This window comes from Mobula hypostoma, chromosome 13 (genome assembly GCF_963921235.1).
Source record: "Mobula hypostoma chromosome 13, sMobHyp1.1, whole genome shotgun sequence".
In the NCBI taxonomy this organism is placed as follows: Eukaryota; Metazoa; Chordata; class Chondrichthyes; order Myliobatiformes; family Myliobatidae; genus Mobula; species Mobula hypostoma.
Genome location: NC_086109.1, coordinates 15045531 through 15067066, shown reverse-complemented (window position 1 = coordinate 15067066; position 21536 = coordinate 15045531). Strand labels below are relative to the sequence as shown.

The 21536-nt window shown below is 42.5% G+C and overlaps 1 protein-coding gene across 3 annotated transcripts in view; it reads right to left on the bottom strand.

Annotated features, from left to right (window-relative positions):
* LOC134355449 (epidermal growth factor receptor kinase substrate 8-like protein 3) overlaps nt 1-21536 on the bottom strand; it is a 75204-nt gene that overhangs the window by 36654 nt on the left and 17014 nt on the right. For all 3 annotated transcript variants that reach the window (XM_063065356.1, XM_063065355.1, XM_063065354.1), the window contains exons 2-7: nt 15362-15461; nt 14558-14639; nt 12861-12937; nt 8559-8623; nt 6644-6802; nt 4922-5071 (exon numbers count right to left, since the gene is read on the bottom strand). In XM_063065356.1, the coding sequence (XP_062921426.1) occupies nt 4922-5071; nt 6644-6802; nt 8559-8623; nt 12861-12937; nt 14558-14619 (513 nt within the window). In that variant the 5' untranslated portion in view covers nt 14620-14639; nt 15362-15461. The remainder of the gene's footprint in view (nt 1-4921; nt 5072-6643; nt 6803-8558; nt 8624-12860; nt 12938-14557; nt 14640-15361; nt 15462-21536) is intronic.

Sequence of the window (21536 nt, the reverse complement as noted above, 5' to 3'; positions counted from 1 at the left end):
GGCACGGGTTCCCAACCTGGGGTCCATGGACTCCTCGGTTAATGTAAGGGTCCATGGCATTAAAAAAAAGGTTGGGACGCTTTGCTTGGAGGTATTTGGAGGAAAGTAATGGGAGGATGTCAGAGGCAGGTTTTTTTACACAGGGATTGTTAGGTGTGTGGAACACACTGACGGGGTTGTGTTAGAGGTGAATACATTAGGAACATTTGAGAGACTCTTGGGCACATGGATGAAGGAAAAATGTAAGGATATAAGAGAAGGAAGGGCTGGGCTGATCTTGGAGTAGGTTAAAGGGTTGGCACAACAGTGTGAGTTGAGAGGCCTGTACTGTGTTGTACAGTGCTCTGTTCTGTGTTAATGCAAATGTTGCATTTCTCTGTATGTTTTGATGTACATGTGACAAATAAATTAATCTGAATCTGAATTGTTGAAAATGTTGGAGAGGGTTGTTTGGTGGAGGTTGTTCTTGAGAGACAGCAATGAGATTGATGGCCAATAGCATTTCTTATTTAGTGCCCTTAGCAGCTCGACTTCAGTTAACATGGTGAATAGGCTGATGTCCATATCAAAGTAGAGTCCATTTAGCTTTTAAAAGTGCAGTAGGATAAATATTTAAAGAAAGGAATATTGATGCAGTTTTGTGAGTGAGCTCGTGTTTGAGCCACACCATTGCAGTCAGATAGAAGTATCACTCACTGTCTTCTTGTTCCTTGTTTTTCATGTTAATATGCACTAAAGATAGCTACTGCTTCCACCCATTCACCTTTTCTGCCTAATGTTCCCCATGCCCCAAATCACGTGGCCACAGGTTGACATCTGGTGCAAAACTGCTCACATTCCACACGTAGGTAGGGAGCGATTATGTAATTTGTCAAGTGAGGTGTCTGAAACTAATGCCTCCTTGGGTGAACGTGATTGGAATATTGGCCATATTTCTGTTCTGTAGCTCGGATAGGTTTTTGGACAGGTACAGTGCGCTGACAGAGTTTGATTAAGTTGCTTAATACAGATCGTTGTTTGAAGTTACCACTTAAAAAGCAGGTTCATTTTCCCCAAGCCTCAGTCAGGCAGGTTGTCCAGTCAGAAGTCCCCACACATTTTATACTTCTCACAATCCTGATCTCATCCAAAATTCCACTGAGCTTATTCCAATGCCTGCTTTCCAATCTATCACCCATGTTCTTCCAAAACTCCGTTGTTCACCAATTCCTGCAGCTCGTGCCTTCATGAACTTCAGCATTGTTCAGTCTTTGATGGGCTTTCCTCAAACCCCTTTACTTCTGCCTCCCCCTCCCTGCAATGGTCTTCACACCTCACTGCCATGATCAAGCTTCTGGTTACATCTCCCAATATTCTCCTTTGAGATTCCATGTTCAATTTTGTTCAAAATGCTCCTCTGAACAATTGAGACACTTTATGATGTTAAATGGTGCTACTTAAACCAAATGCATCAACACTAAAACAGATGGCTAGGTAGAATGTTCTCATATAAGCTACTCGAGAGTCAGCAAGAAAATCTTTCCTGCAAGTTATGTTACATAGAAACATAGAAAATAGGTGCAGGAGTAGGCCATTCGGCCCTTTGAGCCTACACCGCCACTCAGTATGATCATGGCTGATCATCCAACTCAGAATCCTGTACCTGCCTTCTCTCCATACCCCCTGATCCCTTTAGCCACAAGGGCCATATCTAACTCCCTCTTAAATATAGCCAATGAACTGGCCTCAACTGTTTCCTGTGGCAGAGAATTCCACAGATTCACCATTCTCTGAGTGAAGAAGTTTTTCCTAATCTCGGTCCTAAAAGGCTTCCCCTTTATCCTTAAACTGTGACCCCTCATTCTGGACTTCCCCAACATCGGGAACAATCTTCCTGCATCTAGCCTGTCCAATCCCTTTAAGATTTTATACGTTTCAATAAGATCCCCCCTCAATCTTCTAAATTCCAGCGAGTATAAGCCTAGTCAATCCAGTCTTTCATCATATGAAAGTCCTGCCACCCCAGGACTCAATCAATTGGTAATGCAATTTTAGATAAATTTTGAGTTTGAAATGGTGGAAAATATAGTTTTCATTTTGCATGGTGTGTGTGTATGTGTGTATATATATATACATACATATACACACACACATGTATCTGTGCATGTATGTGCCTGCTTAGGAAATGGGGAGGAGAGGAACATGCATTTAATTAACAAATGCTCATTGCTTTGCCTCAGTTATATCAGTAACTGACTGTGTGCAGGCGAGGAAGTGATTGGTTGGAAGATTGGGAAGATTGGTTCGGTCACATTTTCTTCTTTTCCTCCCGTGAAGGAGATGACTCTTTACCGGGACACCAACTTCCTGCCTGTCCGTCACACAAGAGCCCATTTTATAACCATAAGCTTGGGAAATTGGTGTGGCTGTGGGAGCAGGGACCGTCGGGACCAGACCAGGACATCATGGCCCAATGCCCTAACACTCACCTTCACAATCCATAAGGCTCACATGGAGCAACACACAAACAGCTGGAGAAACTGATTGGGTCAAGCAGTATCTATGGGGGGGAATGAACAGTCAATATCTTAGGTTGGGACCCTCCATCTGGACTGAACAGATGAAGTTCAAGTCTCGACCCAAAGCATTGACGGTTCATTGCTGCCAAGTCCCTTGATATCCTCCAGCTTCTTGTGTGTTACTGCAGGTTCCAGCATCTGCAGGATCTTATGTCTCTAGGATTAATACAAATACGTATAACATAAATGCCCTTCCAAGAACGCTTAGCTGATAGCCTTCCCATGCCCTTAGCTGGCATGGTCAGCTGTGGGCAGTCTGACCTCGAGTACATATCTAGTATCAGCCAATTGTCAAGGACCAGACTGAAACCAATTAATGTGTCCTTACTGTTCACTGCTTAACACAGCAGATACCTCAAGTTTTCCTGCTCCACCTAAAACACATTCACCTTGTGAGATCTGGAGTTCACAGTTGGAAAGGTGGTGGAAGCAGATGCTGTCATCCGAAGGGTAGAGGTGAGGTACCCAATGGAGAAAACTTTGCAAAGCTCCAGGAAAAGAATGGTGAATGGGACTGAAACTGACAGGTTTACCCTCGCATGGGGAAGGCGTGGGCTTAATTGATTGATCAGTTTACTTTACTGCAGTAACTGAGTGAAACATTCCCAAATGTAATAAACATGGACTATTAAGACATAGGAGCAGTATTAGGCCATTTGGCCCATTGAGTCTACTCCATTTCACCATGGCTGATCCATTGCCCTCTCAATCTCATTCTCCTGCCTTTTGCCCATACCTTTCACACTCAGACTAAACAAGAACCCATAAACCCCTGCCTTGAATGTACCCAGTGATCTAGCCTCCATAGCCTCATGTAGCAATGAATTCCACAGATTCACCATTCTCTGGCTAAAGAAATTCTTCCTCATCTCTGTTCTAACATCCCTCTATCTTGAGGCTGTGTCCTCTGGTCCTAGACTCTCCCACCAAAGGAAACATCCTCTTCAAATCCACTCTGTCTAGGCCTTTCAACATTTGATAGGTTTCAATGAAATCCTCCTTCATTCTTCTAAACTCCAGTGACTGCAGGCCCAGAGCCTTCAATTGCTGCTAATATGATACCCCTGTCACTCCCGGAATCATTCTTGTGAACCTCCTCTGAAGCCTCTCCAATGTCAGCGCATCTCTTCTTAAATAAAAGGCCCAAAGCAGCTCACAATATTCCAAGTGAGGCCTCACCAGTGCTTCATAGAGCCTCAGCATTACATCCAATGCTTTTATATTCCAGTCCTCTCGAAATGATTGCTGACATTACATTTGCCTACCTCACCACTCATTCTACCTGCAAATTGACCTTGAGGGAATTCTGCATGAGGACTCTCAAATGATGGATTGGGTGAAAGATCCCCCATCAGCTCAGCCTTGCTCTGTGTTCTTTGTGTTTTGGCAGTAGTTTTATAGTTTGTTAAGTACATTTAGTCCTGCATGGGAACCTCATCCATTCTCGCCCATTCTCTATTGGAGCCTCTATGCCATTTTGCATTACTTTTGCATTATGTATACTGTGACAGAGTCCTGAATTACCCCTATGAACTGTGCTTTTGAAAAGAGGGAGAGGGAGAAGGAGAGAGAGAGGGAGAGAGAGAGAGAGGGAGGGAGGGGGAGAGAGAGAGAGAGAGAGAGAGAGAGATGAAGACTGCTTTGGATGATGTTATGGGTTTTCTGCAGCAGGTTTACATTTCTACAAGGACACTGCCTGCTTGGAAATTCTTACAGACAGAGAAGGGAGGAGCTGTTTGAGTGACAGGTGGTATTCAGCACGGTGAGATAAACAGAAGGTCAGATGATAAACAGACAGACACATGGTTTTGGACACCGAATGAGCTTTGCTGTGCCCACAGAAAAAGTGGGTTTTGGAGGATCGATCAGGTGAATCGATCAGTGGCTCTTGCAGTGTGAACAGGGCGTGACCGGTGGGGAGTTGCTTGTGTGTCCAACCCTTGCCTGGGTTGATAATTCAACCACAGAAGAATGGTCCCCTTTGTTGTGTCACAGTCAGTGACTTCTAAAGGATTTCCACAGACAACAGGAAGATCAATGGCGTCAGCTCACCTGAAGACTCAAATCTCTCCCTCTCTCTCTCTCCATCACTACTCAACTCAATACCATGAACTGAACTGAACTTTACTCATCATCATAAGACTATCTATTTACCCCTAGACTTGAAGAAGCTTGGTTTTCATATATTTCCACACTTACTTATATATAATCATTGCTAAACTGTTTGATTTATCTGCATTTATATTACTATATTGCGTAGTCACTAATAAATACCATTAGTTAATAGCAATACAGGCACTCAGCAAGTGTTTTGCATTTCTGCTGGTTCTTTAACCCGTCACGGGGTACGTGGCAATACTCACAGAGATTTCCTCACACTGGAATAAGAAGACACTTTTCTTCATCATGTGTCTCCTGCTGATGGTGACAGCCAAGATGGAGTTGTAGATGCATTTATTCATTATTGACTGGCTCTCCTGAATATTATCAATGGGAAAATTCTCCAGCTCATCCTGGAAAAGCAACCAAAGATTCCACATTATTGTCAGGCAAAAAAGAACCAGTCTGAATGATTATGTCCGTTTCTCTCTCAAAATGCTACCTGAGCCTTTGAACATTTCTGGCATTTTTTTTACATCTGCCTTTCAATATGACCTTTAAAATACAGTTAGTTTTTTTTTAAATAATCCTGTCAAAACTTTACAAAGATGTTGCCAGGACTTGAATTATAAGGGAAGTTTGATAAGGTTAGGACTTTATTCACTCGAGCGGAGGAGAATGAAGGGAGATTTGATAGAGTTTTACAAAATTATGAGGGGTATAGATAGAGTCAATGATAGCAGATGTTTTCCTCTGAGGGTGGTGAAACTAGAGCTAGAGGTCATAGTTTGAGGTTGAAAGGTGAAATACTTAAGGGAAACCTGAGGGGGAACTTCTTCACTCAGAGGGAGGTGAGAGTGTGGAAGAAGCTGCCAACGGAAATGGTCAATGTGGGTTTGGTTACAACATTTAAGAGAAATTTGGATAGGTACGTGGATGGGAGGGTCATGGAGGCTATGGTGCAGGTGCAGGTCAATACGATTAGGCAGAATAATGGTTCAGCATGGACTAGATGGGCCAAAAGGCCTGTTTCTGTGCTCTAGTTCTCTATGACTCAATGACTCTATAAAAAGCTTTTCTACTCACATATCATATTTCCAGCATCAACAGCACTTCCCTTTTTACATTTTCGATAATTATTGCCTTTCTCACTTACATCACTTCCAGACTGGTGTTTTTTCTCCATGTCCAATTACTACCAGCTTTTGCCTTTCACTACCACTCCTTTATTATTTTATCTCCAACTAGCACCATCTTCCTCTCATTTTCTTTCTTCTCCTCAATGAACACTACCTCAATATTCTTTTTTCTCTTTCTTTTTGCACTAAATTAATTTAATTTTTATAGACCCATCTTATTGTAGTAATACTTGTAAAAATTATTATGTATTACAATGTTCTGCTGCTGTCAAACAACAAATTTCATGACATATGGTATGCCAGTGTTATTTAAACTGACTCTAAATCTGACTCTCCTTCCTCTGCTTTTTAACACTTGCTTATCTCAACATTTTCATCCTGGACATTCTTTCCTCTCCCTTCTCCCATTGAGAAGAAGATACAAAGCCTTGAAGCACATTCACCAGGGTCAAGGACAGCTTCTACTTCACTGTTATAAGACTATTGAATGGGGTCCTAGTACAATAAGATGGACTCTGGACCTCACAATCCACCTCGCTATGATTTTGTACCTTATTGTCTGCCTGGGCTACACTTTCCCTGTCACTGTAACACTTCATTCTCCATTCTGTTGTTATACTTTGTACTCAAGGTACTTTTGTGATGAATTGATCTGTATGGACAGTATGCAAGACAAACTTTTCACTGTACTTCGGTACATGTGGCAATAATGACCTGATTTACCAACTTACCCATTTACCTGCGACATTACTGTCAATCTGTTTCTCTCTCCATGGACTCTGCCCGCCTTGCTAAGCAGTGCAGTGTTCCAGTTTTACAAAGGAAATCATTTCTCTGGATTCTTACCTTCGTCTCAAGGTCAGCTAGTTTGAAGGAAGTGTTACTTAGCTGCAGTAACATGTCCTGACCCCAGACCTTCCCCTCGGCATCAAACCTCCTCAGCTGCTGGATGCAATGTTCCACATCTATCTTGCTGTTCAAGTCATGGTCACAGGTAATCAAATGCTGCACAGAAAATTCAGGAAATAGTTATAACATCTGAATGGAAAGTTCAATGTCAAAAGCCAGTGAAGAGTACCTGTATTTCATCGCACACATAGCTTTAGCTAATGGTTTAGGCTCCGCTTCTTCCCCCTCCGCCGTCAGGTTTCTGAACAGACCGTACATAAACCCGTGAACACTACCTCACTATTTGGCCCTCTTTTTGCATAACATGTTTATATTTTTATATTTCTTATTGTAACTTATAGTTATTTTTATGTCTACCACAAAACTATAGATTTCACGGCATCTGTCAGTGATAACACACCTCATTCTGTTTCTGATTCTGTTCTTGTCTTTTCTATGAAACCTCTCCCATCTGGAGATCTACCACTAATTTTTTGTTATTATTGAGATACAGTGGAGAATAGGTACTTCCGGCCTTTGATTTATCACCAGCCTAATCACAGGCCAATTAACCTACCAATCAGTATGTGTTTGGACTGTGGGAGAAAACCAGAGCACCCAGGGGAAACCCAACAGGAGTACATACAGAATCCTTATAGACAGTGGCAGGAATTGAACCCAGGTCACCTGTACTGTTGTGCTAACCCCTTCGCTACCATGTTGCCCAATATTAGATTGGATTGACTGTTATACATTCTTTCCCCTGACGGGCTAATCCTGGGAGGTCATTTTTCACTCTCAACACATCCTCTCCGTTGCAATGTTTAACAGCTTGACCCTCATACAGGAACTCACATGCTGATCACTGGGTACTTGAATGATGAAGTGAGCCCAACACCTTCCACTTAAACCCAGTGTAAGCCCTGGCCCGATGTGTCAAACCTAGGAGATGCTAGTGTTCAAATGGAGGTGAATCCCTGCTCCCTCAGCCCATTATCCTTAACCCTGACACCAATCTACAATGGAAGGCTTTTAAGCTTTGGCCTTGGCTCAGGTGCTGGCTCTGGGCAGAAGGGCGTCAAGAATCGTGGTTGATGTTCCAGTTGCTGTATGGAGTACTGTGTTTTCAGAATAAAACAATTTGGCACGACTCCACCTTCTGGCACTAGATTTGTGAAAGCACCGTGGAAAGCATCTTATTCGGAAGCATCACAGCTTAAGATACGGGAGATATCATACCGAGACACAATTCAGTAAGGCAGAAACATTGTACCTATATAGAAAGAAGCTTTACAGCCTATGAAATACTTTCCTAGATGTGGTGAATTTTATAATTGGGAACATGTCGGCCACTGTGCGGTACGGTAGAGTAGCCGTTAGCGTAACATCATTACAGCATCAACAATCCTGGTTCAAGTCCACTGCTGTCTGGAAGGAGTTCGTGCGTTCTCCCCACGGCTATGTGGGTTTCCTCCAGCTATTCCAGTTCCCTCACACATTCCAAAGTTGTACACTGCAGTATCATTACACGAACCGCTGCCACCGTATCACCCACTGGTTGACATATTCCCAATTATAAAACTCACTGTATCATGAACAATATTTCATAGGCTGTAAAGCATCTTTCTACACAGATACAAAGTTTCTGCCATACAGAATTGTACTATGGTATAATATCTCTCATTTTTTACTGTTCATATAGTTTACGATTATAAGCTTGTCACAGTCAATATACAGTAATGAATCTACAACCTCTTCACAGTCATGAGTCAGAGCTGATATGTAATACTGTTAATAAATATCTTCATCAGTGTTACAGTATTGATTGTCATAGAAGAACAATAAGAATCGGAAAAAACGTCTAGGCACAAACCTCAACACGGTGCTCAATCAGGTTATCTACCGAGCTCAGCTTCTGTGCATAGGCTTTTCTTTGCTCTGTTGTACGATGAGAGAGAAATAGAGATTAGAATGCAAGGGAGAGTAAATGCAACAGTCTAGGATTGAAGCAACATACATCAAAGTTGCTGGTGAACGCAGCAGGCCAAGCAGCATCTATAGGAAGAGGTGCAGTCGATGTTTCAGGCCGAGACCCTTCGTCAGACTGACCTGACGAAGGGTCTCGGCCTGAAACGTCGACTGCACCTCTTCCTATAGATGCTGCTTGGCCTGCTGCGTTCACCAGCAACTTTGATGTATGTTGCTTGAATTTCCAGCATCTGCAGAATTCCTGTTGTTTGAGTCTAGGATTGAGTTGTGATGCAATGGCTAAGGGGAATGTTACCTGCAACCAATGTTCCCTCTAACTTGTGCGCAAAAATCTTGCGCTGTGCAATTTTTTTTGTTGCACAGTAACGGCAACATGTGCATACTGAATAATTTCTTCAATAAAATCAGTGTAGATAAGCCCGCTCTAAAACCTGCAGACAAATCATCACACATGCCACGTTGTCAACACCGTCCACGTCAGAAACTGGAAAAGGAAATGTGATCGTGTAGGATTGTGAAATGTACTTAACGTGCCAATGAGGTAGGGTGTGACAACCTTTTGTGCGCTAGTAGAAAAGGCGTGTGCATGTGGGCAGGTATGCCTTAGAGGGAACATTGGCTTTCAACTTGTCAGATCCCTCCATGATATCTACTCTTGTCAAACAGAGTACCATTGTCAAATTGCACCATCTCGGATTGCAAGACCCTGCAGCGGATAGTGACGTCAGCTGAGAAGATCATCAGGGTCTCTCTTCCCACCATTACAGACATTTACACCACACGCTGCATCCGTAAAGCAAACAGCATTATGAAGGACCTCACGCACCCCTCATACAAACTCTTCTCCCTCCTGCCATCTAGCAAAAGGCACTGAAGTATTCGGGCTCTCACGACCAGACTATGTAACAGTTTCTTCCCCCAAGCCATCAGACTCCTCAATACCCAGAGCCTGGACTGACACCAACCTACTGCCCTCTACTGTGCCTATTGTCTTGTTTATTATTTATTGTAATGCCTGCACTGTTTTGTGCACTTTATGCAGTCCTGGGTAGGTCTGTAGTCTAGTGTAGTTTTGTGTTGTTTTACGTAGTTCGGTGTAGTTTTTGTATTGTTCATGTAGCACCATGGTCCTGAAAAAAGTTGTCTCCTTTTTACTGTGTACTGTACCAGCAGTTATGGTCAAAATGACAATAAAAAGTGACTTGACTTGACATGACTTGACTTGACTTGACCAGGCAGGTAGGTCAATGTACTCTTCAGCTCACAATTTACCTCATCACAGTCTTTGCACCTTATTGCCAACCTACACTGCACTTCCTCTATAACTATAACACTGTATTTGACATTCTATTATTCTTTTCTCTTGTACTACCTCAAAGTACTTATGTTTTGGGGTTTTTTGTTTCATGGATGTCAGTGAAGGGTAAGAATTTCAGGCTGTATGCTGTATAAAGGTTCAAAAGAGGTTCAAAAGATTCAAAGGTTTATTTATTATCAAAGTATACAACTCTGAAATAATTCTTCCCTGGGTAGCCATGAAACCAAGAAAGAAAAGAAAGGCAGCATGGGCATCAACACCCAAATCCCCTCCCCCCCACAGGAAAAAATGCAAAAGGCTCATCATCACCAAATAACCTCCTCCTGCACTAAAGAGATAGCAAACAAGAACAGAATAGGAACATCAACCCCCAAATCCTACCTCCCCACCCAAAAAAGAACAAATGTGCAATAGGCACATTGACTCCTAAATCCCTCTCCCCACGCAAAACGAGAAAGATTGGGTGAAAAACACACAATATAAAAATCTACAAGTCTGAAAAAATAGTCTATAGTCCAAGTCCACATCCAAAATGCAGAAAACCTGGGCAACACTCTCCACACACAGCGGCATCCTCTCCCCTCTCCAGCAGCAGAGTGAACAAAAGACAGGCAGCCACCGCTCACGCTTTACACTCGCCTCGATGTTTCAGTCTCCCTCATCGCTTTAATCAGCCCACAATGGAAGCTTTAATTGACAAAATGAAATCAAACATTGGCTTGCGCCCCGTCCCACAGCCTGACCGCCATGAGGTCCACGCACGCTGTCTCTGTCTCCCGGAATCCTCTCATTCACTAATATTAAATTGAACCATTTGAGCCATTTGATTTGAAATTAACTGCTTGATTGATTTGCAAAAGTAACCGTACCATTATATTTTGATACATGTTGGCATGTGGCCAGGTGTTTAAGGCATCGGTCTAGTGATCTGAGGTCGCTAGTTCGAGCCTCAGCTGAGGCAGCGTGTTGTGTCTTTGAGCAAGGCACTTAACCACACATTGCTCTGCGACGGCACCGGTGCCAAGCTGTATGGTTCCTAGTGCCCTTCCCTTGGACAACATTGGTGGTGTGGAGAGGGGAGACTTGCTGCATGGGCAAGTGCCGGTCTTCCATACAACCTTGCCCAGGCCTCAGTCAACATCAAAATCGATGGACAGCCGAAGATGAAGAAGATACATGTGACAGTAACGAATGAATACCAATATCAATTGTGTTATCAAGCACAAGTTACTTATCAATATTTGCTAATTCAAGATTCAAGATTTCTTTTTGTCATTCTTCAGCACACAAGTGCAAAGAACAAAATGATTGTTACTCTGGATCTGATGCAGCATTTAAAAACAATAAGCATAAAGAACATAATAAAAGAAATCAAAATAAAAAGAACATATATAAATATCAAAGCAATCCTACAAAAACACAATGTACAAGTAACTGGTGTATGCATTGATTGTACTGTGTGTACATCAAGTGACGCTCGGTGATGGGTATGTAGTGGTGGTGGGGCAGGTTAACACGTGGATGTGCTGATCAGCCTGATGGCTTGGGGGAGGTCAATGCTTTTGAGTCAGGGGGTCTAGGTGAGGATGTTACATACCCTCATCCCTGATGAGAGTGGGACAAACGGTTCATAAGCAAGGTGATATTGCTGGCCTTTATCGGGCACCTTTCTGTATCTATGTCCTTGATGGTGGATAGGCTGATGCTGGTGATGCATTGGCCAGTTATAACTACCATTTGTAAGGCATTACTGTCCACCGCAGTGCAGCTTCCATACCACATAGACATGCAGCATCCTGCATTACTGATTGATGTCCAGAGCTCCATCTGTCAGTATTCTACAGAGTCGGGCATCAAGGAGTGCGAGCAAATGGAGATTCTACCAATCTTCTATGCGGTGGTGTGCTGGGGCAATGGCATCAACACGGGAGAAGCCAACAGGCTCAATAAACTGATTAGAAAGGCTGACTCTGTTACAGGAGTCAAACTGGACACACTGGATGATGTGGTAGAACAAAGAACCCTACAGAAAATCCTGACAATTCTGGACAATGTTTCTCACTCCCTGCACGCCACCTTGGCTGAACAGAGGAGCACTTGTAGTAATGGACTAAGTCAACTGCCCTGCTCCAAAGAGCGCTATATGAGGTCATTCTTAGCCTCAGCCATTAAGCTCTATAATGAGTCAACATATAGCTGGGGAAGTGACGAACCCTTCCTGTTAGACTGAGGTAACTTATTTTTTATTATTTCTACTTCTCTTCTAATATTTATATCTGTGCACTTGTAATACTACTGTAACACTGTAATTCCCAAAGGAATATTGATTTCTTTTGGGATCAATAAAGTATCTATCTATTATGGATCCATATATTCCATAATGGTACTTATTCAATACAAATCATCTCAATGCCGAGAACCTACCTCTCCAAAGCTGACCTTCTCTCCGTAATATTTTCACAGGTAGAAAGAACTATGATCGCACAATCCAGAATTCTTCATGTATTTCTTGAGAGAGTGAAACTGTCTATCCCGACGCAGGCGAGGACACAGTCAACACCCAAGCCTATAGTAAGATGTGAACTAAGTGATAAGCATTTTCTATCACCAAATAAAGACCAAGCAACTGCAGCTGGCATCCAATGGCTTATGTGTGGGTTCTGGGTTTCGAGTAGTGGGATGTGCTGGGGGTTAGTGAGAACCAAAGACTTTGTGCTTGTAATTTGAAAAGAAAGTCTTCATTGTCATAGGAGAGTCAAATTACTGAATGTTAGACATATGCGTCAATAAAAGATCTCCATAAGCAGGGGCTTCAACGTTATTATCATTGTAAACTCTCAAACAGGTAAAAACCAATCCATCACTTACGATAAATGGCCTTTGCATTTGGTCTGTTGCCAACACTTTGAGTTCTGTGGAATGCAGATTTTTCAGATAGGGGCACACTAGAAACAGAAAAATAAAATGTTTAGAAGAGATTAAACCACTACCCTTTCATCCATGATTTTAAAACATGAAAACAGGCCATTCAGCCCAACACATCCATGCTGACTTTCTTGCCCATCTACACTAATACCATTTCCCTGCATCAGGTTTGTATCCTCCTGCGCCTTGCTTACGTAAGCAACACTCACAACACGCTGGAGGAACTCAGCAGGTCGGGCAGCATTCGTGGAAACGATGAGTCGATGTTTTGGGCCGGAACACTTCGTCAGGACTGAAGAGGGAAAAGGGGCAGAGACCCTATAAAGAAGGTGGGGGAACTCATCGTTTCCACGGAGGCTGCCGGACCTGCTGAGTTCCTCCAGCGCGTTGTGAGTGTTGCTTTGATCCCAGCATCTGCAGATTATTTTGTGTTTATGCCTTGCTTATGTAAGTGCCTGTCTAAATGTCTTTTAAATGTAGTGATTGTATCTAATTGTCCACTTCCTCTGGTAGCAAGTTCCAGATATCAACCATTCTCTGTGTGAAAAAAATCCTTTCCAATCCTTTTAAAACTCCATCCACTCACCTTAAGGCTACACCCTTTTGTTTTTGGTGCCTTTACCATGAGAAAAAAGATCAAATACTGAAAGGCCTAGTTCAAGTGGATGTAGAGGGGATGTTTCCTATTGTGGGGAGAACTAGGACCAGAGAGCACAACCTCAACACTTAGAACAGATATGAGTTGGAATTTCTTTAGCCAGAGGATGATGAATCTGTGGAATTCATTGCCACGGAAGGCTGTGGAGGCCAAGTCATTGGGTATATTTAAAGCAGAGGTTGATAGGTTCTTAGTAACGGCATCAAAGGTTATGAAGAGAAGGCAGGGAAAATGGGGTTGAGAAGGAAAATAAATCAGCCATGATGAAATGGTGGAGCAGACTCGATAGGCTGAATGGCAAATTCTGTCCCTATGTCTTATGGTCTTATGAACATAAGTCTCCAAGACTCCTTATCTAGCAGACTCTTTCGAACAATGCCAATTAAGTCTGCCTTGCCTCTTCCCATTCCTCTGCCAAAATGCGTGACCTCACATTTCCATAAGACATGGGAGCAAAATTAGGCCATTCAGCCCATCCAGTAGCTCTGCCATTCGATCGTGGCTAATTGATTTTTCCTCTCTACCCCATGCTCCTGCCTTCCCCCCATAACCTTTGAAGCTCGTACTCTATTAAATTGTACCTGCAACTAGACTTCTCATTCCGCTAGCCTATTTTATGTCTCGTTGCTGGTCAATGAATCCTCACCAGCTCCCAAGTTTGGTATTATCAGCAAATATTGAAATTTTACACTGCACTTCAATATCCAGGTCATTTCTAAAAAAATGTTCTAAATTTCTAAAAAAAAAATCATACTTTGTTATGATTTTCCATCTTACTCTTTACCTGTACTGCACTTTCCCTGTAGCTGTTACACTTTATTCTGCATTGTTATTGTTCTCCCTCATGCACTGTTTAATGATTTGAACTGAAGGAACAGTATGCAAGGCTTGGTACATGTGACAATAATAGATCAATAACAAACCCAGAACAACATTTTGTGAACATGCTTCTTCAGCTGTTCATTGAGATTCAGAGACGTACTTGTCGAGTGAGTGGTGATCATCATAAAAAGGAATCTGTTGATTTCTATGAAGTCCATACATTGCTGGCACTGATCAGGATCCTGAAAGGTAATAAACAAACCATCATATTTTTCCAGTGAATACTACTTGCTCGAACAGTAAAAGGTAGTAAGTACAAGAAGGTGCGGAATGGAGGAAGGAGTTCTGACGAGAGGGCAGGGTAAAGAGAAGATGAAGTGTTAAAGGCCAAAAGCATAAGGATCTATACCATAATTAGTTACTGTAGGAGCCATGTGTCTGTTCTCTATCTGCTTTGTATACTGTGTTGAGCATTTTTTATGGTTATTATGTTAACTGCTCACATGAGTGGGGGCGTGGCAAAAGTGAAGGAAATAAGTTCCATATCCTTGCTTATTTTGTGGATGTTTGTAGCTTGGAACCGTGGAGGCCGTATCTTTTACTGACCACTGAGATAACGCTGAATAATGCTTGAGTATGCTTAAGTTGGTCGCTTCAAGACCATATGTTTGCTAATTGCTAATAAAGGATCAAATAAATGATTCAACCTTTGGAGCAATCATTGGAGCTGGGGGTGCATCATGCAAGGAGAACAATTCCATAGTGGCAACTGTTTTATTTTAGTTTTTCCACTATACTGTAGTTAATTGATTATTAGGAGAATAGCAGTGATGCTAATTGGAAAGATAACAATGTGTGCAGCATCAATTAATTAACCTAATGCCCTGTCATAAAAATTGATTCAGAAAGCATAGATGAACATATACAGTAAATCCACCCTATGCAAAATATCTTACTGATGTACCTTTTTAGTGACTGGTAGGGCAACGTCTGCCACTCGCCCAGGAGTCTATTATGAAACAGATTATTAGTTGGTTTCACTCCACTCTTCTTTCCCTGTAGCCCTGTTGGATTAAAATATAAAATTGTTATTTTTCTTGAAGTTTAATTTACTTTATGCTTGCTTAGATTTGTATATAATCACCTGTTTGTGTTTAATTGTTCAGTGAATTTTCAGTAATTGTACTATAGCTAATTCTGTACTTCCTCTGCAGGCTGTGTCATACCACTGAACCTAACTGTTTCATAGGTTATTTCTTATCACTGGAATGTTTTTTTATCTATTTAGTTTCTGTAAGACAACCTCAATTTCTTTTTTCTCTGTGCTTTGTTTTCGACCTTTCTTTGCTCTTTGTTCATTATCTGTTCTTATAACCCCTAATGAAACAATGGTAATTCCTAAGCTTACGCCTCATTCTTGATTTTTGAAGAATTTCTGGCTCATGACATCCCCAGATCCAACAGCCCTGTAAATATTTTCTGAGTACTTGGATGATTAGACATGGTAATTGACTCCTTTGCATGCTCCTTTCTCCCCATCAACTGCTCTAGCTCAAGCAGAACCTGTTTTATGAGATTATTTTCAACCATCTCTTTTGCAAGTTGCCAGAAGTGCCTTCTGGGCCTGGAAGAAGTGAGATCCATTCCCAGGCTTGGTGAGATCTACTTACAAATAAAATCCAGGAAATGGAGATGCAACCACGATTAAATCAACCATAAGACCCTATTTAAAGGTCAAACTGATTCTTGTATCATTGGTGAATGGTTTATTCAGCTCTGATCTAAAGCTCCCCAAAGACAAGAAAGGATAATTTGGCCTTTGGTCTGTCCAAGTCACCTTCTACATTTAATGCCCTGAGGGAAAAATCTGTAGTGGGAGTCCCTGAGGCAGTCCTATATTGAGCGCAATGCCGACTGGCAACTCCTGCCACACCGCTGTTTGGATCTCTGCCGTACCTTTGGATTCATCAGCTGCATGGAGAGGGGGAACCTGCTGCATGGGCAACAGCTTGCTCTCCATATTCTGCTGCCCTAGCTTGTGTATCAACTGAATGTTCTATTTTAATTTCATCAGTCCACGGGACTTGTTTCCAAAATGCATCAGGCTTGTTTAGATGTTCCTTTGCAAAGTTCTGACGCTGAATTTTGGCCGCAATGAGCAAAGGTATGTTTGCAGAAAAAAGGGTGCAGAATTTCATGAAAAGAACAACTCTCCAACTGATAAGCACGGGGGTGGATCGATCATGCTTTGGGCTCGTGTTGCAGCCAGTGGCACAGGGTCACTGTTAGAGGGAAGAATGAATTCAATTAAATACCAGCAAATTCTGGAAGCAAACATCACACCAGCTATAAAAAAGCTGAAGATGAAAAGAGGATGGCTTCTACAACAGAATAATGATCCTAAACACACCTCAAAATCCACAATGGACTACCTCAAGAGGCGCAAGCTGAAGGTTTTGCCATGGCCCTGACAGTCCCCTGACCTAAACATCATTGAAAATCTGTGGATAGACCTCAAAAGAGCAGTGCGTGCAAGACGGCCCAAGAATCTCACAGAACTAGAAGCCTTTTGCAAAGAAGAATGGGCAAAAATCCCCCAAACAAGAATTGAAAGACTCTTAGCTGGCTACAAAAAGCTCTTACAAGCTGTGATACTTGCCAAAGTGGATGTTACTAAGTACTGACCATGCAGGGTGCCCAAACTTTTTCTTCGGGCCCTTTTCCTTTTTTGTTATTTTGAAACTGTAAAAGATGGTAATAAAAAAGTAATCTTGCTTAAAATATTAAAGAAATGTGTCATCTTTAACTTTATGCCTTTTGGAAATCAGGTCATCTTTTACTTGCTTAGCTATTCACAGTATCAGAAATTTTGACCCGGGGTGCCCAAACTTTTGCATGCCACGCATTTTACTTCCTGCAGCTTTTCTAGAAAACACTGTGTGTTACTGCCAGTATTTTTGGTTTCTGTTAAGATAAGAAGTCATTTAATCAGTTTAGGAATATTGTGTCAGCCAATCAGGTTTGTCTTGATAACATTCCATCCAGTGGATTGCCAAGGCGCATTCGAGAGAGATTGGCAGCATCTGGTTTCTAGGAGAACATAGGTTTTGGGGGAAGGGCTTTTTGCATGAGTTGGAGAAGAAATGCAGTGTAGAGCAGAGACAATGGAAGATACTCGTGGAACCCTGTCCAAAGGACAGACGCCATTGTAAGACGCACTTTATGCAGACGAATGGCTCCACGGAGGAAGTGCCAATACTTCCTATTTAGCCATTTAGTTCGTAATGGACTTCGAGGGAAGTTCAAATTCTTGCTGGTGTCTTTTACGCAGAACGTGGGTTCAGCGCCGTGAGTAATTGAAGCGAAGCGCCCGACTACCCAGCAATGAGCTCCGATGTTTATGTACACATTATAGATTGGTTTAATTGTAATGGGCCCTTTTTTTGTTAATTGTTAATGTTGAAATATTTGTAAGTATACTTCCATTTTAAGTTTATGCCAGTGTAAGTTCTGTTATTTCCTGGTGAGTGATAACTTTTGCATGGACCGGTATTTAATCAGCATTCACCATAACTTGCATTCCCACGAGGGAACATTCCAACTTTAGTGTTTGGTTGAACCCGAATCATGCTGACACTGGACATGCGTTGCTTTTTGGAGAAGGCCGTTGCACCGTATCCGTGCATCGCTGAGTCACGTAGCTGCTGGCCAGGGATAACTAATGAGCCTAATTTGTTACGAGCCACATTGAGAGGGTTACACAAGAACGGCATCTCCCAGTATCTCCACCACAATAAAGTAGTACCAACTCTGATGGAAAGGTTATGTCATTTGGATGCCTACCTCATTCCCCCTAAAGGGATCTTTCCAGTTAAAAGAAGGTCAGCAAGCACCTGGTGGGCAAAGGAAATGCTTCAAAGAAAACATCAAAATTAGCCTGAAGAAATATGACCATATGATATAAGATATAGGAGCAGAATTAGGCCATTTGTCCCACAAAGTCTGCTTGGTCATTCCATCATGGCTGATGGACCCCATTCTCCCAGAAACCTTTGAAAAGCTGACTAGTCAATAACCTATTAACCTCCACTTTAAATATACCCAATGACTTGGCTTCCACAGCCTTCTGTGGCACTGAATTCCACAGATTCACCACCTCTGGCCGAATAAACTCCTCCTCAGCTCTGTTCCAAAAGGAAATTCTGTTCTGAAAATCCAAGAAAACAACATCCACTGACTCTCCTTTGTCTATCCTACTTCTTATTTCTTCAAAGAATTCCAATAGATTTGTCAGGTAAGATTTCCCCTTACGGAATCCATGTGGATCTTTCTCTATTTTATCATGAGCCTCCAAGTACCTCAAAAACTCATCCTTAATAATGTATTCCAACATCTCCCAACCATTGAAATCAGGCTAGCTGGTCTATTATTTCCTTCATTCTGCCTCCCTCCATTCTTAAACAGTGGAGTACATTTGTTATTTTCCTTTCCTCCAGAACATTCCAGAATCTACTGATTCTTGAAAGGTCATTACTAATACCTCTACAATATTTCAGTTAACTTACCTATCTTCAGACCTTTCAGCTTTCCAATTGCCTTCTCCCTGGTAATAGCAATTATACTCACATCTGCCCACAACACTCTCAAATTTTTGACATACTGCAGTGCCTTCCTCAGTGAAGACTGATGCAAAATACTTATTATGTTCATCCGCCATTTCTTTGTTCCCCCATTACTACCTCATTTTCGAGTGGTCCGATATTTACTCTCACCTCTCTTTTTACTCTTTATATATCTGAACAATCTTTTGGTATCCTGTCTTATGTTATTAGCTAGCTTACCTTCATATTTCATGTTTCCTCTCCTCATGGCATTTTGTAGCTACCTTCTGTTGGTTTTTAAAATCTTCCCAAACCTCTAACTTCTCATTAATTTTTGTTATATTTCTTCCTGCTCGTTTCCTTTTATGCTGTCTTTTGACTTCCCTTGACAACCACGGTTGCCTCATTCTCCCTTTAGAATACTTCATTTTTAGAATGCATCTATCCTGCATCTTCTGATTTGCCTCCAGAAAATCCAGCCATTGTTGTTCTGCTGTCATCCCTGCTAGCGACCCCTTCCAATCAACTTTGGTCAGTTCCTCTCTTATTCCTCTGTAATACCCTTTACTCCACTGTAATACTGATACATCCGATTTTAGATTCTCCTGAAACTGCAGAGTGAGTTATATCATATTATGATCACTGAGAGTTCCTTTACTTTAAGTTCTCTAATCAAATCTGGTTCACTACACAACACCCAGAATTACCTTTCCCCTGGTGGATTGAACCACAAGCTTCTCTAAAAAGCCATCTCATAGACACGACAAATCCCTTCTCTTGGGATCCAGCACCATCCTGACTTTCCCAGTTTACCTGCATGTTGAAACCGCACCCCCCCCCCATGACTGTAGTAATATTGCCCCTTTTACATGCTTTTTCTATGTCCCAATGTAATATGCATCCCAGATTCTGGCTATCATTTGGAGGTTTGCGTATAACTCCCATCAGTGTCTTTTTCCCCTTGTAATTTAACTCTGCCCTCATGGATTCTACATTTTCCAATCCTATGTCACTTCTTTCTGAGGATTTGGCTTCTTTTATCAACAGAGCACCCCATCCCCTCTGCCTACCTGCCTGTCTTTCCAATACAGGGTATATCCTCTGACGCTTAGCTCACAACTATGATTGTCTTTCAGCCACAACACAGTGATGCCCTCAACGTTATACCGGCCGATCTCTATCTGCACTGCAAGATCATTTATCTTATTCTGCATAGTGTGTGCAGTCAAATATAACACTTTCAGCCCTGTAGTCATTATCCTTTTCAATTTTGCCCTCATGTTACACTTCAAATCATCCCACTGACTGCTATTTTGCCCTATCATCTGCCTGTCCTTCTTCACAGTCTCACTACACAACATGCCTACTTGTGTACTAACTATCCCATCCTCAGCCCTATCACCCTGGTTTCCATCCCCCTGCCAAATTAGTTTAAACCATCTAGCAAACCTGCCTGCAAGGATATTGGTCTCCCATAGGTTCAGGTGTAACCCATCTTTTTTTTTTATGCAGGTTATACCGTATCTTCCTCAGAAGAGATCCCAATGATCCAGGAATCTGAAACCCTGTCCCTTGTACCATTTCCTCACCCACTCATTCATCTGCACCATCATCCTATTACTGCCCTGACTAGCACGCGTTACTGGGAATAATCCAGGGATTAATACCTTAGGGGTTCTGCTCTGCAGCCTCTTCCCTAACTCCCGCAACTGACTGCGTAAGACCTCTTAACTTTCTTACCTATGTCATTGGTGCCAATGTATACCACGACATCTGGCTGCTCACTATCCCACTTGAGAATCTTCCTCAGCTGCTCCGAGACATCCTGGACCCTAGCACCTGGGAGGCAACACACCATCATGGTGTCCCTTTCGCAGTCGCAGAATCTCTTGTCCATCCCCGTAACTACAAGCTTCTTATCCTTATCGACATACCTGACTTTACCCTTCCCTGCTAAGCCTCGGATTCAGCCACGGTGCCACTGGCCTGGCTGCTGCTGTGACCCGCTAGCTTACCCCCTCCCCTCCCCAGCGGTATCCAAAGTGACACAAATTCAACATTACATCTGGAAACTGGGAAGAAATTGCACTCAGTGGATTCACCTGTCAGAAAACTAGGGAGCTGCGCTACATGGGAATGGCCTCCTCTGTGCCGCAGGTGTGACGAGAATACACATAAAAATTAAGATGTTTGCTGGCCTGGGTTAGCATCAGTAACATCAGCAAGTGGTCTGCCACCTGCCCTCAGGGGAAGGAGAGATAAGGAACAATGGAGCAGCGTCTGGAGATGTGTAATGAAGGGACGTGGGAGAGAGAGAGCTGTCTGGAGCGGCTCCCCCTTTGAACCCTGAACTGTTTGAAGTGATGGACAGGCGATACCCCAGCAGGGGGATAAAAAGGGACAGGTTCGCTAAGACAGGGACACACGCCACCCGAGGTAACGAGACCCTGGAAGCGGTGCACCTCTCACGAGTGGGTGAGAAGTATCAGACAACGACCAGGGTGGAAAGGTACGATCAGCGGGAACCCGGTGTGTGTC